Below are 16,754 nucleotides of genomic sequence, written 5' to 3'. Positions count from 1 at the left end.
CTTATCATCGTTACAATCATGAAAAATGAGCAAGCAACTAGAATGAAAAGAATGGAGAAAACTCAATTTGAGATATATGAACAAATGATTATATTTCAATAAGAGTTGGTAGAACAAATGATTAGGTCTCAAGAAAAGACTTAAAAAGAAATAGCTACAATGATGGACATGATAAGGAAAATAACCAAGGGAACAGGAGTGGTTGAAGAAGTGACCACTAAAAAAGAACCTCAAGCCTAAGAAAATATTAGTGACAGGGAAGATCCATTGTATCCACTAGGGTTCACTCCTTCTTATACTTAAACCTCTCATCAAGTGCATCTATAAATGACACAGCTTGAGAGGTAGCCACATACTATAGTTTAATTTACCTTTATTCATGGTTCAACTATGGAGTCAAAGACACGTTGATCTAAACATTGGGGTAAGTCATGTTGATCCCATTATGGTCCCAGATTTAGATGATCTAAGAGAACAAGAGAAACTAAAGAAAGGCACATCTGAACAATTTGAGGACAAGTCATGTTAATCCCATTATAGTCTCAAATTTAGATGATCTAAGAGAACTTGAGAAATTAAAAAAAAAGGCATGTTCGAACAATTGATCTCTTGGAAAAAAATTACAGCAGAAATTAGATCTCTTGAAAAAAAGGTTACAAGCTATTGAATGTGTGAATATTTTCGGCACAATTGATGTGAGTAAACTTAGTTTGGTTTCATATCTAATAATCCCACCAAAGTTTAAGATACCAAATTTGAAAAATATGATGGAACCAAATATCCCCTAGCACATATCATTATATTTTGTCAAAAATAATCAAGCATACAGATAATGACAAGTTGTTTATCCATTATTTTTAGAATAGTTTTATCGGATCAGTTGCCAAATAATATATTCAATTAGACAAGAGTCGTATTCATTCATGAAAAGATATGGCCAAACAATTTGTTATTCAATACAAATATGTTATAAATATGGCTCTAGATAGACTATCCTTATAAAATATGGAAAATAATACTAATAAAAACTTTAAAAAGTATGCTTAGAGATAGCGAGATATGGTTGCCCAAGTTTAGCCTATTTTCACCTAGAAAGAAACAACTATTCTATTCATCAATACCTTTCAAGCTCTGTACTATGACAGGTTCATTGGTTATGCCATGAAAAACTTTATTGATATGGTGATTACAGTTAAAACAATAAAAAAATGCCATTAAGAATGGAAAGATCAAATGGAGTGATGTTTTTAGATCAAATAAAAGAGGACCACCCAATAAAAAAAAAAGCAGAAGTGAAAGCTATCACCACTACAATACCAAAACCAAGATTTTTTACTCCATGCCACTCATCCTAAAAACCAACCTTCTTACCCAACCATTTTCAACATTTCCCTAAACCTATACCATTACCAACCATTGTAAACTTGGATACCTACCTTTTAAACTAATTTTCATCCTCGAGCACCTCTACCATGACCTTTTCCTTAGTCAAGCACCATAAATTTTAATTGAATAGAACCCCAAAATAATTGAAAGTAACAACAATTTGATCTAATTCTTATGACTTACATGGAACTGTTCTTTCAGTTATTCTAAAAACACTTGGTGGTCCGACTACAATAAAGCTTTAAAATCTTCATATTCGAAATGGTATGATTTTGAAGCTTACTGTGACATCATTATGGGATTTAAGGCCATTCTTTAAAAGATTGTACAATTTTCAAATGTAAGGTATAAAGCTTGATTGATAATAAAAATTTAAATTTTACAATAAAGGTCAGACTAAGTATGGAGGCTAATCCATTACTCAATCATGGTAGAGGATCAGTAAATGCTTTAAGTAGCGAGACAACTCAAAACATCAAAAGGGAAGTAAACGAGATCAGAACCCTTATGGATTAAATATTTTTGCTACCTTACTAAAAGCCAATATGATTCATCCAATACTTGAAAACATAAAAAAAAATAAAATTTACATATAATTTTGATCAAACTTGTGAATTTCTTATGGGGGTAATTGGTCATTTACTTCAGGATTATGAAGCCTTTAGGTAAAAATTACAAAGGACGATGGATTTTTTCTTGGTCAAATTTTATAAAAAATATAAAGATAATTCAATGAATGTTGTGACTGAAGATTCGTTTAAAAACAAGTCTTATCAAATGAGTTTTGAGTCTATCATCATCTTTTATGAAGAGAAGTTGAATGTTAAGGTTGATAAGCTAATTCATATAAATTTTAAGCCTACCACCATCTTTTATGATGAGAAATCAAGTGCTAAATTGATAAATCGATTTGTAAAATTATGCCAAAAGTGACAATTGAGGTTCTTAACCCATTCTCATATAAAATTGATAAGGCAGTCCCTTGAAAATATGATCATAATATCATATCACAAGGTTTGGACAGTGGATCCTTTCAATCTCGCTTATGTGATGTAAGCATAGCAAAATAACTTATGCATGGGGCATAACTCGAAATGAGAAGTGCTATACATTAAAAGCACTCAAGAGAGAACAAAAGAAAAAGTAAAGTAAGGGGAGATAAACTTAGAAAAATAATATAAATTGCCCAACGATTAAGAGACTCACCTAGCCCTAATCTTAGATCAAGAACATAAGAATTTGGTCATAGAAAAAGAAACTTGTGAGTTCTTAAAACTTATTAAGCATAATGAGTATAGTGTTGTGGAGTAATTGAATCACTTACTAGCTTGGATTTGTATGCTCTTATTATTATTAAATTCTAAGCCTCATAGAAATGCCTTACTCAAAGTACTCAATGAGGCTTATATAGCTTATACTATATTTATGGAGAAACCTGATCATAAAGTGAGAAATGTCACAGTGAAAAATTTTATATCATTCAGTGATGATGAAATTTCACTTGGTGGTAGTGTTGATGTTAAGACTTTACATATCTTTATAAGATATAGAGACCACACACTAGCCAAAGTGCTCATTAATAATAGATTTTTTTTTAATATCATGGTTATAACTACACTATCTAAACTGTTAGTCTACATGTTTTACATGAAAACAAGTCACATGATAGTGACGGTTTTTTATGGGACTCATCGTGAACAAATAGGCAATATCAAGCTACCGATTCAAATTGGCTAATGTATTTTTTATATAGTCTTTCAAGTCATGGATATCACTCTTTCCTATAAATGTATTTTTAAAAAATCATGGATTCACATAGCAAGAGCTGTCCTTTCTATTTTGCATCAAAAGGTAAAATTTATAATTAATGAAAAGATGGTCATTGTTGCTATTGAAAATCTACTAGTAACTAAACCATCAACTGCACTATATGTCGAAACAGCTGAGAAAACCCTAGAATATTGTTTTAGATTTTTTAAATTTATTGATACAACTTTTATGGATGAAGGATCAAAGGTGCTTACTCTATGTCTATCCAAAGCTTCTAAGATGGCCCTTAAAAAAGTGGCAAGAAAAGGACAACAAATATGAGCTAACTTGCAAGGGATAAAATGACCATGGATTATACTTAAGAAAGATGATCAGTTTGGTTTGGGATACAAGTCTACTTGAAAAGAAAGATTGAAGTTCATAGAGAAGAAAAAAAGGTTGGCTTGTTTTTTAGGAAAAGAGTTAGAAATTAAAGGCTTATTTTTTTTTCTCTTTTATGAGACTTTCATTTCAGTTGGCTATATTTATTCAGATATAGTAGGAAACATAGAGAATGAGCCTACACCATCATTAGAGGATATCTTCATTAAATTTTCAATATAGATGGTGGATGAAAAAGTGAATAAAGATTCAGGTTGTCCATAAGTGTATCTTATTTCTTTTGGAGTAAAACTGAAGAATTGGCTTGTCAATGAGCTGCCTATTATTTTTAAAGTTTTTTCAAAGTAATGTGCTGAACTTAATCTAAATACTTTTATCAAAAGCATTAAATGTCTTGTATGTGTGTTTGTTTCCTTATTTTCATTTGAATAAATGACAAGCATAGTGTATTTGTCACATTCCTTTTGCCTCTTTCAGTTCAATTCCTTGCATTACTATACATATTTCTATATGTCATCCATTTCATTTATTTTCAAGTACTTAAATAATGAATGTAAAGATCATCATGATAATATTCTAGGATTTGATTTTAATTTTTTTTATATTGGTGAACTTAATGATGAAAAAAATATAGAAGACCATGTAATATTCCCAAAACTATTGAGATTAATAGAAGAAGAAGAGAAACAAATAATGTCTCATCAAAAAACCACTGAAGTTGTGAATTTGAGGGGTAAAGAAACCAAAAAAGAGATTACGATTGGTACTTTAATGCTATCACCAATAAAGTAAAAACTGATAAAGTTACTACATGAATATGTAGATGTATTTTTTTGGTCATACCAAGATATGTGGAGGCTAGATACTAAAATTATAGTACGTAAGCTACTTCTGAAATCTGAGTGCAAACCAATTAAATTGAAGTTGAAGAGGATGAAGCTTGAAATATTGTTAAAAATAAAAAAGAAGTGAAAATGTAATTTGATGTGGGATTCATAGAAGTGGCTAAATATCTCGAATGGGTGACGAATATAGTTTCAATACCCAAGAAAGATGACAAAGTAAATATGTATGTAAATTATTAAAATCTGAATAGAATAAGTCCAAAAGATAATTTTTTGTTGCTCCACATTGATATTTTAGTGGACAATACCACTAGGCACTCTTTATTTTCATTCATGGATGAATTTTCAAGCTACAATCAAATCAAGATGGCACAAAAAGATATAGATAAGACTACTTTTATGACATTATAAGAAATATTTTGCTATAAAGTCATGCCTTTTGGTTTGAAAAATACTGAAATAACTTATTAAAGAGCCATGATAACTCTATTTTATGATATGATGCATAAAAAAATAGAGGTGTTTATGGATGCTATAATTGCCAACTCTCATAAAAAAGAAAACTAAGTGGCTAATCTCAAAAAGTTATTTAAGAGATTAAAAAAGTTTTAGCTCGAGCTTAATCTAGCTAAATATACTTTTGGCACTACTTCAAGAAAATTACTAGGATTTATCGCCAGTAAAAAAAAAATTAAAGTAGATCCAAATAAGATATGAATCATACAAGAACTACCACCTTTACGCACATAAAAGAAAAAAGTAAAAGGATTTCTAGAAAAGTTGAATTATATTACTTGTTTCATTTCTCAACTTACAGCCAAATGTGAACTTATATTCAAGATTATTCAAAAACATGAGTTTGGAGACATTTGAAAAAGTTAAAAAGTACTTATCAAACTTACTAATATTAATGTTGCATGTCCCTATAAGACCCCTTATCTTGCATTTAATGATGTATGAAAAATCAATGGGATGCATTTTGGGGTAACATGTTGAAACAAGAAAGAAAAAATAAACTATTTATTATCTGAGTAAAAAAGTTCACCGATTACGAGTCCAAGTATTCACCATTGAAAAAAATGTGTTGTGCACTAGCTTAGACAACTTGTCAACTTAGATGGTATGTATTGTATCATACCACTTGACTCATTGTAAAGTTGGATCCAATCAAGTACATCTTTGAAAAACCTTTATTATAAAAAAAATAATAAAATGGCAAGTACTGCTTTCTGAATATGACATTGTGTGCGTGTCTCAAAAGGCAATAAAAGAAATGCTATTACTAAATTTCTTACAGATCGCACTTACAAAGATATTGTACTTGTGACATTTGATTTTTTAAATGAAGACTTAATGTTTGTATTGGATATAGATGAAGAAGAGCCTTGTGAAAGCGCATGAAAGATATTTTTTGATGGCACATCAAATGTTTTAGGGCATGGTATAAGAGTAGTTTTGATATCTTTAGAAAAAGATTATTATCCAATCACTGCAAAACCAAGTTTTGATTGTATAAAAAATGTGGCAGAATATGAAGCATGTGTTATAGGTCTTTAAGCTACCATTGAAATGAAGGCCCATACATTAAAAGTTTATAAAAACTTTACCTTTGTCATATACTAGTTGCAAGAAGAATGAGAAACTAGAGATTCAAAGTTGGTTCTATGCCAAAAGTACATATCAAAATTAATCAAAAAATTTAAGAATATTTAGTTTCATCATTTACACTGATAAGAGAATAAGATGGTTGATACTTTAGCTACATTAGTAGCAATGTTCAAGCTAAATGTTGAAAAAGAAATTGATGGGAAACCATGGTATTCTGACATATTACAATATGTTAAGTATCAGTAATACTCAGAGCACATATTAAAGAAAGATAAGAGATTTTTAAAAGATTAGCAATAGATTTCTTTTTAGATGAAAAATTTTATGTTAAAAAAGTCGAGATCAAATACTACTAAGATGTGTGAATGCTGCTGAAGCGAAAAAATTACTAAAAGAAATCCATATAGTTTTTTACGAAACTCATACAAATGGTCATATGATGACTAAGTAAATCATGAAAGTAGGATATTATTGGTTAATGATGAAAAGGGATTGCATTGATTATACTAAAAAATGCTTTAAATGTCAAATTTATACAGACAAGATACAAGTTTTTTCTACATCCTTGCATGTTATATTGCCTTTTCTCTATGTGAAAATGGATGTAATATGGCCCATTACACCAAAAGCTTCAAATGGACATTAATTTATTTGATAGTAATTGACTGTTTCACAAAATAGGTAAATGTGGCTTCATATGCTAATGTGACAATAATGGTGGTTTACAAGTTCATCAAAAAAGATATCATATATTGATATGAACTTTCAGAAAGGATTATTTCAGACAATACTCTTAATTTAAATAACAAAATGATGAAAGGGGTCTATACTCAGTTTAAAATCAAATACCACAAATCGATGCCTTATCATTTGAAAATGAATAAGGCAGTTAAATTAGCCCATAAGAATGTAAAGTGAATTATTGAAAAAAAGACATATGTGTATAAAGATTGACATGAAAAACTATCATTTGTATTACATGCTTATCAAACTTTGATTGTACATTTATAGAAGCCATACCATTTTGATTAGTATATGGGTTGGAGGTAATATTACCAACTGAAGTTGAAATTTCTTTCTTACACATTCTTATAGAAGTCGAGCTAAAAAAAACTAAGTAGGTTCATGTTCATTATGAACAGTTGAATCTTATTGAAAAAAAAAGACTAGTGGCATTATGCCATGGTTAACTGTATTAAAGAAGAATGATATGAGCTCCTGATAAGAAAGTTCACCCTTGACAATTTTGAGAAAGGAAATTAGTATTGAAGAAAATTCTTCCTAACTAACAAGATCTTTAGAGAAAATGAACTTCTAATTGGAAAGACCCATATGTGGTAAAAAAAATTCTTTGGTGGGGCACTGATTTTGGCAAGAATGGATGAGGATGTTTGCCAAATCCAATCAATACTGATGTAGTAAAAAAATACTATGCTTAAAGAAATATTATGCCTAAAAAAATGAAAAAAAAAGGTAACACGAACCGAAAAGATATCTAAGTTGAAAACCTGAAAAGGTGACTTAGATAAAGAAGTATTGAATAAAGTGGGGCAATTCTTAATATATGCCATAAGATCTCATTGGTTTTGGGCTAGCTTGGTTTGCTGTATTTTTGGAAAATCAAGAGGCATCAATCATGAATTAGTTCATGATGTTTTAAATATTCGTTATGTGATTACTTGTTTTTTTGTTACATCTTTTTGGATAATACATGAAATACTTCTCCCTTTTATTGAAATAAAATGCCCCTTTGTTTATCTTTCCTTTGTCCCTTTTATTAAAAAAAGTGTGCAATGTGTTACAATTGTCATGAAATTCAAAAGATAATGAATGAATAACAATGACCATGAAAGACATACACATTATTTTGAAAAAAAATTTAAAATGAGAAGCAAAATGGTAAAAAACAAAGGTCGATGAGAAAAAAGGCCTATAAGCATAAAAGTGGTAAACATTGAATATAAAAAATATGGAGTGAAATATTTTTATCTAAACTTGATCAACTGATAAAATGCATGGGATTCAAAAAGAAAAAGAAAACAAACAATGAGAAATTTCAAGGATCGAATGAAATAACATAAAATGAAAAAGAAAAAAGATGGTATCTTTATTTGTATCATGATCATCATTCATTGCATGACATTGCATAAGCATAAAAATGTCATTTATGTATGCATATGGTATATATGGGTCTAGGACAATCCAAGACCAACAACAGAAAAAGTCAAAATAAAAAAATATGTAAACCATTTATTTAGAGGAATTATTCAAACATCATGGTCTCTGTTCAGAGGAATCGTTCAAATACTGCAACCTCTTTATAAAGAAATCATTCAAACTTTATGGCTTATGTTTAGAGAAACTTTTCAAATACCATTGTCTTTTAATTTTTTAATTTAAAGTTTCATTGCCTCTAACAAGAGAAATTTTTTTTAAAGTGTCATAGCATTTGGTTAGAAGAGTTTTTTTCAAAGTTTCATAGTTTCTGGTTAGAAGAGCTTTTAATTTTATGAGCCTATGGTTTGAGGACTCTTTCAAAATTAAGCATAATTTGTAAGACCAAAAAGCATAATCTATAAATCCTCTTGAATTTTTAATTTAACATTTCATTGCCTCTGCTGAAAGAAGCCATTTAAAGTTTCATTGTCTTTGATCAGAAAAACCTTTTAAATTTTAAAGTTTCATTGTCTCTAGTCGGATAAGCCATTTAAAGCTTCTTTGCCTCTTGTTAAAGGATCCATTCAAAGTTTTATAGCCTCTAGTCAAATAAGCCTTTTAAATTTTCAAAAGTTATCGAACCTCTACTTAATATAGACACCCCATTTTGTTTGAGATTTAAAATTTATTTTATTTTATTGATTGTTTATTTATCTTTTCAGTAAAAAAAGGTAGAGACTTGGTTGAAAAAAGATTGTTCAGTTTGATAAAAGTCTTTTAAAAATAAAATTCAATCCTCATCCAACTATCAAATGGACTCCTTAAAGAGTTTAATCCTAGTTGAAACATTGTTTAGACTTTGATTTTCATCTATAAGTTGGTTCCAATATACATAGAGACAAAGGGAGGAATTAGCAGAAAAGGGATAGCAGAAATAATTAGTCTAGTGGAGAGATTTTAGATTGGGAAGAAGTTTGTTTTTCATGGATATTTGGTGATTTATTAGAGTGGATTTGATTTAATCTAGGGTAAACAGTGCCATTGAAGGGTTCAAGAAGCTAAGAAGTTTCAAGTTAGTGTTTTTTGGAAATTTCTAGAAATTTTCAAAACCCATTTGAATTTTTCAATGAAAATTTAAAATTTTTGGCTAGTTTCTGACAAGAAGCCTAGATTCTAGCAACTTGTCAGTGGCCATTCGCAGTATCCAACAAGAAGCTCAGATCTCGAATACCTTCTAACAATCATTCCTAGTTTTCGGTATTGTTTTTCAAAAATTTATTGAGATTCATCCAGTTTTTCATATGTTTTAAAGAATGAGGAAAAGAAAAGCTAAAGAGAGAGAAGGGGAAAAAAAATCTGAGGAAGAAAGGAAAAATTGAAGCTTTTATTCCTGGAAAAAACGATGTCATTTTGCCTTTTAAAAAAATTCCTAGATCCTTACGTCAACTCGAGAGATACCCGCACGCCAACCTGACCCTTAGCGCCTTGACCCGTGAGCTGTCCTCTCAAGCTACTTCCTAAGCCATCAAGCCAAGTCTAGAGCCGCGCCTCTTGAGCAATTTCTTATGTCTGCAACCAAGCCACGGTACCAACCAAACTAAGCCTAATTTTTTTTTTTTAGTATTTTCTTTCCAATTTTATTTATTTATTTTTTAGTCTAGTTTATTTGTTTATTTACTTATTTTTATCACTTATTTATTTTTGAAATATCTTACATGAATAAATTTTTAGGAAAATTAGAAAAAAATTATAAAAAAAATTATAAAAAATAATGATAATAAAAATACATAAACAAGTTTAATGAAATTTTAGGAATGAATGAAAAATTATCCAAGGATGAGATTTTTAAAAATTTCAAAGGGTAAATTTTTTAAAAAATAATTTAGGTGAGAAATTTCTCTAAATTTAACTCAAATAGTGAAAGAATTTAGACGAAATTTCAATAAAAATAATTGTATTCTTTTTCCAAATAAAAATTAAAAAATATAACTTAAAATTTTGTGAGAAAATATTTGATAATTATCTAAAGATGAAGTCTCAAGAATAATCATAAATGGTTGAACTTCTATGAGAGTTTCAGGTGAAAAGTTTTCTTTCTAAATTAAACCCAAATTTGAAAAATTTAGAAATAAAACTTATAATTAAAGAATAAATTTCGAGGATAAAATTCTTAATAATCGTAAATGGATGATTATCTAATATACTTTTAGGTGAGAAAATATTTTTAATTTGGTCAAATGGTGAAAGAATTAGATATATTTTTGACAAAGAAGAATTTTAAAGAAATAATTGATCAAGTTTTTCGATAACGGAGCCTTTTCAAGAAAACAAATAGGATTCTTTAATACTCTTAGATGAAAAAATATTTTTAAGAATTCTACCAGATTGATGGAGAAGTCTTAAAAATTATTTTCAATATTTAAAAATTAAAATAAAAACCATTAGAACTAAGATGATTGTTAGGATAATTTAAAATGAAATGGTACCATCTTAGGATAAGAGTTGTGGGGGTGTTATAACCTTCTTCACACATAATCAAACTACTGAATCTAGTTTTTTTTAGAAGATCAAAACCTATTTTTTAGGGGTCCTTAGTCAAGCTTAAGAGCTCCTTGAAATGATAGATTCATTAGGTGGTCAATCACATTTAAAGAAAAAAGATTAGTGGTGATTCTTTAATTTGTGTCTAGCTATAGGTTTACAGATTTATATATTATGGCACTTAGAGGAACCTTTAAATTTTCAAAAATTGTCAAGCCTCTGTTTAGAGAAGCATTCCAAATTTTCAACAAAAAAAAATGGTGTTCGTATTCATAACATCATCCAGACAAAATTATTGTTTTTCAGTCTTTACTTTATTCTTAATTCTCAGTAATGTGTAAAGAGGGATAGTTGTAAACATCTATTTTGTTTTAAAAATCAAATTTGTGTTAAAATAAATTCAAATTAATTTTCAATTTTATTCGAGTTCGGTTAAATATGTTAATTGAATTCATCAAGTTATTTTCATACCAAATTATTTTCATTAAGCTTTTAAATTATCATTATTATTATTATTATTATTATTATTATTATTATTATTATTATTATCATCATTTCTTTTATCTAATAGCTTTTTCTTTTCTTTTTAACTTTTATTTATTTCTTTCCTTCATTTTTTACACAAAGTCATAGTGCATTTAATACACTAAAAATCCTCTGTCACTTTCTAATTTTGCAAAAAGGAAGAATCAAAAGTCTTCAATGGTGCTTTAAAATCCCTGAAGGCCTTAGAAAAAAACAAAATAAACTTTGAAAATCTGAGATCTCAATCCCAAAAAATTTGGGATTTGAATCCCAATGAGCTTTATAAATAGAGCCAATTTTTGCAATCAAGGAACAAAGAACTTAGAAGAATAACCTAGAAAAATGCTGTAAAAAAGACACACGAACAGAGACAAAAAACAATATTTTGAGATAGAGCTAGGGTGTTTTGCCAACATAAAAAAAAAAGGGAAACACACATTAGTAAAAAAAATCACAGTCCTCTTTAAGTAGAAGAACCAACAAAAAAACCAAAAAAAAATTATTTTTAGAAACCAAAACCAAAAAAGCCAAGAGCATTTCCTTTCATTCAAGGTGTTTGGAATTTTCTTTTTTAAAATATAGTTTCAGAAAAGGATTTAGGAAACAAAAAAGATCATTTTGATTTTTTTTTGAATTTTTGAAAATCTTTTGGGGCTATTGGAAAGAAAAAGTTTAAATTTTTTTATGATCGAAAAAATTTTTCAGCTGCTAGAATTTGGGAATTAAATCGGGATTTGAAAATAGTTTGAAGTCTTTGACGACAACACGACGAATATTGATCGAAAATTGAAAAATAGAGGCTATCAATAAGAGAAAATTTGAGTTTTAGAGATAGAGGCTCTGAGGTAAAGAGAAAGAGGAAAAAGGAAAAAATTAAAAAAAGATTTTGGCCTTTTATAGCCCTTTCAAAATGACGTCGTTTTGGCGTGCTGACCCATACCCGACCCATTCCAGGATCTATGCATGGATTTGTGCCTGACTTAACTCGATGGTGAGTTTTTCTTTTTCTTTTTTGATTTTGTTTTGTTTCTTTTATTTTATGATTTTTTTTTAGAAATAAATAAGTAATGGTAAAAATATAAAATTAAAATAAAGGGTAGGTTTATTAAAACAAAAATGAATGAAATCTTAAAATGTATAATTATAAAAAATTTTTGAATTGATTTTTTTTTTTACAAGCAAAATATTTTTTGAATTTCGCTAAAGTATGAAGATAATTCAAGTAATTATAATAATAATTGATTATTTCAATAAATATTCTAAAAATATAATTTTTAAAGAAAATTGAACTAGTTCAATTTTCTTTAATTAATGTAAGTAAAAAAAAATATTTTTAGATTTTGTTGGTAAGTCGAGATAGTCTAAAAATTAGTTTTTACTAAATAAATATTTATTTAAATAATAAAAAAATTAAAAATAAAAATATTTCTTTAAATAAATTTCTTAATTATTACAAAGAAATATATATTTTTGGATTTCACCAAAGAGTTAGAATCATTCAAAAAAATTTATTTTTTACTAAATAAAGATTTATTTAAATAATAATAGAAAATAAGAAAAATAATCACAATAAAAGTTAATTAAATATTTAATTAAATATCATAATTATCATCAATAAGAAATGGTTTTATTTAAAATATTGTCAAAAAATTAAGATGATCCTAAAATCTATTTAAAATTTTTAAGATTTCACCGAAGATCAAGATAATTCTGAAATTAGTTAATAAAATTTTGAGATTTCATCAAAGAGTCGAGATAATCTTAAAATTAGTTTTAATAAATAAATAAAATATTCTATAATGAAATTTTGAGAATTTTGTAAATGATTAATTTTTTTGAAATTTTGTCAAAATGTAGGAAAATTTGTAAAATACAATAATAATAATAATACTAATTTCACAACAAAAAAATATTTTTCATAAATAAATTTTAAAAAATTAAATATAAATATAAAAAAGATCATATCGTTAAAATTAAGGAATAACATATGTTTAATTGGTACCTTTATTCAAATGGACGACATGAGAGTGTTAATACATTTTTCACTCGTAATTTTATTCTCAAATCCAACCCTTATTTTATAGACCTAAACATTTTTTAGTAAATCTTAATTAATTTTATAATTTTTATTAAAAAATAATATTTTGAATGATTAATCACACCTTACAAAAATATTTACGACAACTATATGAATTTTCATTAAGTTTAGTGGTTGAGCCTCCAATGAAAAATTATTATGACAATATATATATATATATATATATATAAGTGTATTAAACTGCAAGATCTTAATGGGAAAATTCATAAATCGGAACCAATAAATTTGTTTGGCATCAATCAAATCCAAGCTTCAGCTATATCACAAATTAAATTTTAGTGCAATTGTTTATAAATTTCTCATTTCCATGATTGTTTGACTTTGCAACTGATTGCTACACCAGTGAAAGTGATCATTGGCCAGTGACGTGCATGGTCACCTTTGAATAGTATAGGCAACATAGATGACTTTTCTCACTTTTTATTCCCTTCGGAAAGTTTCCTCTATGTATAACTCCTCAAGAATTGCTTACTAATTCTTCAAGTCCAGTGTTTTAGATGGCGATCGACAACCGTACAGTTGTTGCTTGAATGGAAGGCTTTCCATGAATCTGGAAATAAAAACACTACGATTGAACATTAGTTTGTCGAGTCTCACGTGTTCAAAATTCAAATTGAAAAGTGATGGAATTTGGGGAAGACGATTTTGAAAAGTAATCTGATATATGGTTGGGTTAACTCTTTCAGAACTAATTCATCCGAACCATTCAAACCAACAAGTCTCCTTAAAAGTTCGAATTTTCAATTGTTTATTTGGTCAACCGTTTGCAGCCAAGTTATGCTCAGTGTGGCTAAAAACGTATATTGAGATTTCATTCCAAGCTTCGCCGATCGATCCAAGAAACTGCAAGCCTCGAGTTAGGTACTTAGATTTGTTTTGCATGAAGATTATTGAAAGCATGGTTGAAAGTTTCAAAGTTGATGAGATAATTGGAAGTGTCTATAAATATCCATGACATGCATTCCTCAAGAGCATCAAACAACACAAAGCTTGGACATCTTATTCTTGTTCTCGATAGAATTTTCTCATAGTTAAAATCCTCAAACCCAACAAACTCTCGATCTCTCATCATAATGGGAAGTATACCACAAGAAAATTTTGCTATGGCAAGTCCAAAATCACCCCTTCAAGCTCCCACCTATGGGAACTTAATTACTGTTCTGAGTATCGATGGAGGTGGAATTAGGGGGCTTATCCCCGGAACTATTCTTGCCCTTTTAGAGTCTCAGCTTCAGGTAGCGAGAAAATTGTTTTGAATATATTCATTGATATTTGGATTCTTAAGTAAAAACAAAAAAAAAAAAAAATGCTAAGTTTTGCCTGGTGTGTGCATATGAATATACTGCTGTTGACATTTTGATATAATTCCTTTGTATATTAATTAATTTCATTTTTGGCACTATGGCAATTTACAGAAGCTGGATGGAGAGGAGGCTAGACTGGCAGATTATTTTGATGTCATTACTGGGACTAGTACTGGTGGCCTCGTGACTGCCATGCTAACTACCCCAAATCCGAATGAGGGCAATCGTCCTCTTTTTGCTGCCAAAGATATCAATGATTTCTATCTTCAACACTGCCCAAAAATCTTTCCCCAAGATAGGTAATCAATCTCGACCTTGTACTTTGTAGTTGTGAAAGAGAAAAAAGCCATAAATGTCTTGCGCATATTATTTATCATGTATTTACAGCTAACATCATTTTGTTTGTAATTATACAACAGCTCACCATTTGCCCCAGCTACGAATTTGGTCAAATCTTTAACTGGCCCGAAATATGACGGTAAATATCTGCACAATATTGTGAGGGAAAAATTGGGAGAAACCCGATTGAACCAAACATTGACAAATGTTGTCATCCCAACATTCGACATCAAACAACTCCAGCCAAAAATCTTCTCCTCCTATGAGGTCCATTTCTCATCAATACGTCTTACAAATTTAATTTATTTCCTTTGCCATTTATTTGATATATGATCATTGTGTAGGTGAAGTACAATCCTAGCAAAAATGCTTTGCTCTCCGATATATGCATTGGAACTTCTGCTGCCCCAACTTATCTTCCTGCCCATCAGTTTGCAACCAAGGATTCGGCCGGCAAAGTTAAAGAATTCCATCTTATTGATGGTGGAGTTGCTGCTAATAATCCGGTAAGTTTCTAGATGTTTTTAACGTAATGGAATTGGTTGGTGTTACAAGTTTCACAAAAATCTTAATCATATATTTTTAATCGATTCTTACAGACTTTAGTAGCCATCAATGAAGTGACAAAAGAAATCAGTCGAGGAAGTTCTGATTTCTTCGCTATAAATCCAAACGTCTATACTCGCTTCCAGGTTTTATCCTTGGGCACTGGTTCCCAAAAATGTGAAGGGAAGTACCATGCTCACATGGCAGCAGAATGGGGTCTCTTGGGATGGTTGACCTCTGAACATTCCACTCCATTGATGGATGTTTTCATGCAAGCAAGCAGTGACATGGTCGACTTTCACCTTGCTACTGTTTTCAAAGCACTTCAATCGGAAGACAGTTATCTCCGTATTCAGGTATATATAGATTCATTATTTTTCTTCCGAAATATTCATATATAAAAATTGATCTATACCTAAAGTAAATTAAAAAAAAATGCAGGATGATACACTATGTGGAGCAGTCGCATCTGTGGACATTGCTACAAAAGAAAACTTGGAGAATCTTGTAAAAGTTGGGGAAGAATTGTTGAAAAAACCAGTTTCCACGGTGAATTTGGATAATGGAAAATTTGAGCTTGTTAATCAGGGTACCAATGAAGAGGCTCTTATCAGGTATGTATATATATAGAAATTAACTATTCTAATTTCGAGTTTTCGACAATTTATTATATGTAATGTAATTGTTGGCACCTTATATTTTACTTTTGCTTCTAATAATCTGCAGATTTGCTGAAGTGCTATCTAAGGAGAAGCGGCTTCGTGACATGAGATCACCACATGGAAACCTTACCGCAAAGAATAACAAATAATCAATATTCTTAATCTAGAATTTGAAAAAATTTTAGGTCTTTAGCCGGCCCTGGTTATTTGCCTTTGTAATGAATTTCAAAATTCTATTTATTCTTTTTCTTTGAATAATATGTGTACCCAAGATGGTTCCAATCAATTTGTGATCATTAATTTCATTATTTAATTTATTGATATAATATTTCGTACAGACTAATTTTGCTTTTTTTTTTTCCATTAAAAATTATAAACCTCAAGAGGATTGTGCATAACTTCGTGCTTAATTAGCTCTGTACATAATGCAAACAAACACAAACATATCAAAGCCACATGATGAGAACATAGAGGTTTTATTAAATTTATCCATTTAAAAGGTGAATTTTTGTAAGATTGAGGTTCAATTTTTAGTACTTAAAAATTTTCCTTTTTCAAAATTTTTAAACTTTGAACCTCTTTTGTTAAAAAA

At 29.1% G+C, this 16,754-nt stretch overlaps 1 protein-coding gene across 1 annotated transcript; it reads left to right on the top strand.

Annotated features, from left to right (window-relative positions):
* Positions 1 to 14,279: 14,279 nt before the first annotated feature.
* LOC111314835 (patatin-like protein 2) lies at positions 14,280 to 16,499 on the top strand. Its single transcript, XM_089749581.1, has 7 exons — positions 14,280 to 14,546; positions 14,727 to 14,914; positions 15,035 to 15,221; positions 15,299 to 15,460; positions 15,554 to 15,856; positions 15,942 to 16,114; positions 16,227 to 16,499. The coding sequence occupies exons 1-7, from the start codon at positions 14,385 to 14,387 to the stop codon at positions 16,309 to 16,311; spliced, it is 1,260 nt and encodes a 419-aa protein (XP_089605707.1). The 5' UTR covers positions 14,280 to 14,384; the 3' UTR covers positions 16,312 to 16,499.
* Positions 16,500 to 16,754: the final 255 nt, after the last annotated feature.

This window comes from Durio zibethinus, chromosome 20, assembly GCF_047325235.1.
Source record: "Durio zibethinus cultivar Kanyao isolate XHJ-2024 chromosome 20, ASM4732523v1, whole genome shotgun sequence".
NCBI lineage: Eukaryota > Viridiplantae > Streptophyta > Magnoliopsida > Malvales > Malvaceae > Durio > Durio zibethinus.
This window is presented reverse-complemented; position numbering and strand designations above follow the sequence as displayed.

Bases quoted from the DNA above. Each gene is read 5' to 3' on its own strand.
- LOC111314835 (XM_089749581.1), top strand. From the start codon at position 14,385: ATGGGAAGTATACCACAAGAAAATTTTGCTATGGCAAGTCCAAAATCA. The intron at 14,915-15,034 runs GTAATCAATCTC...ATTATACAACAG, and splicing joins AAAATCTTTCCCCAAGATAG to CTCACCATTTGCCCCAGCTA. The intron at 16,115-16,226 runs GTATGTATATAT...AATAATCTGCAG, and splicing joins AATGAAGAGGCTCTTATCAG to ATTTGCTGAAGTGCTATCTA.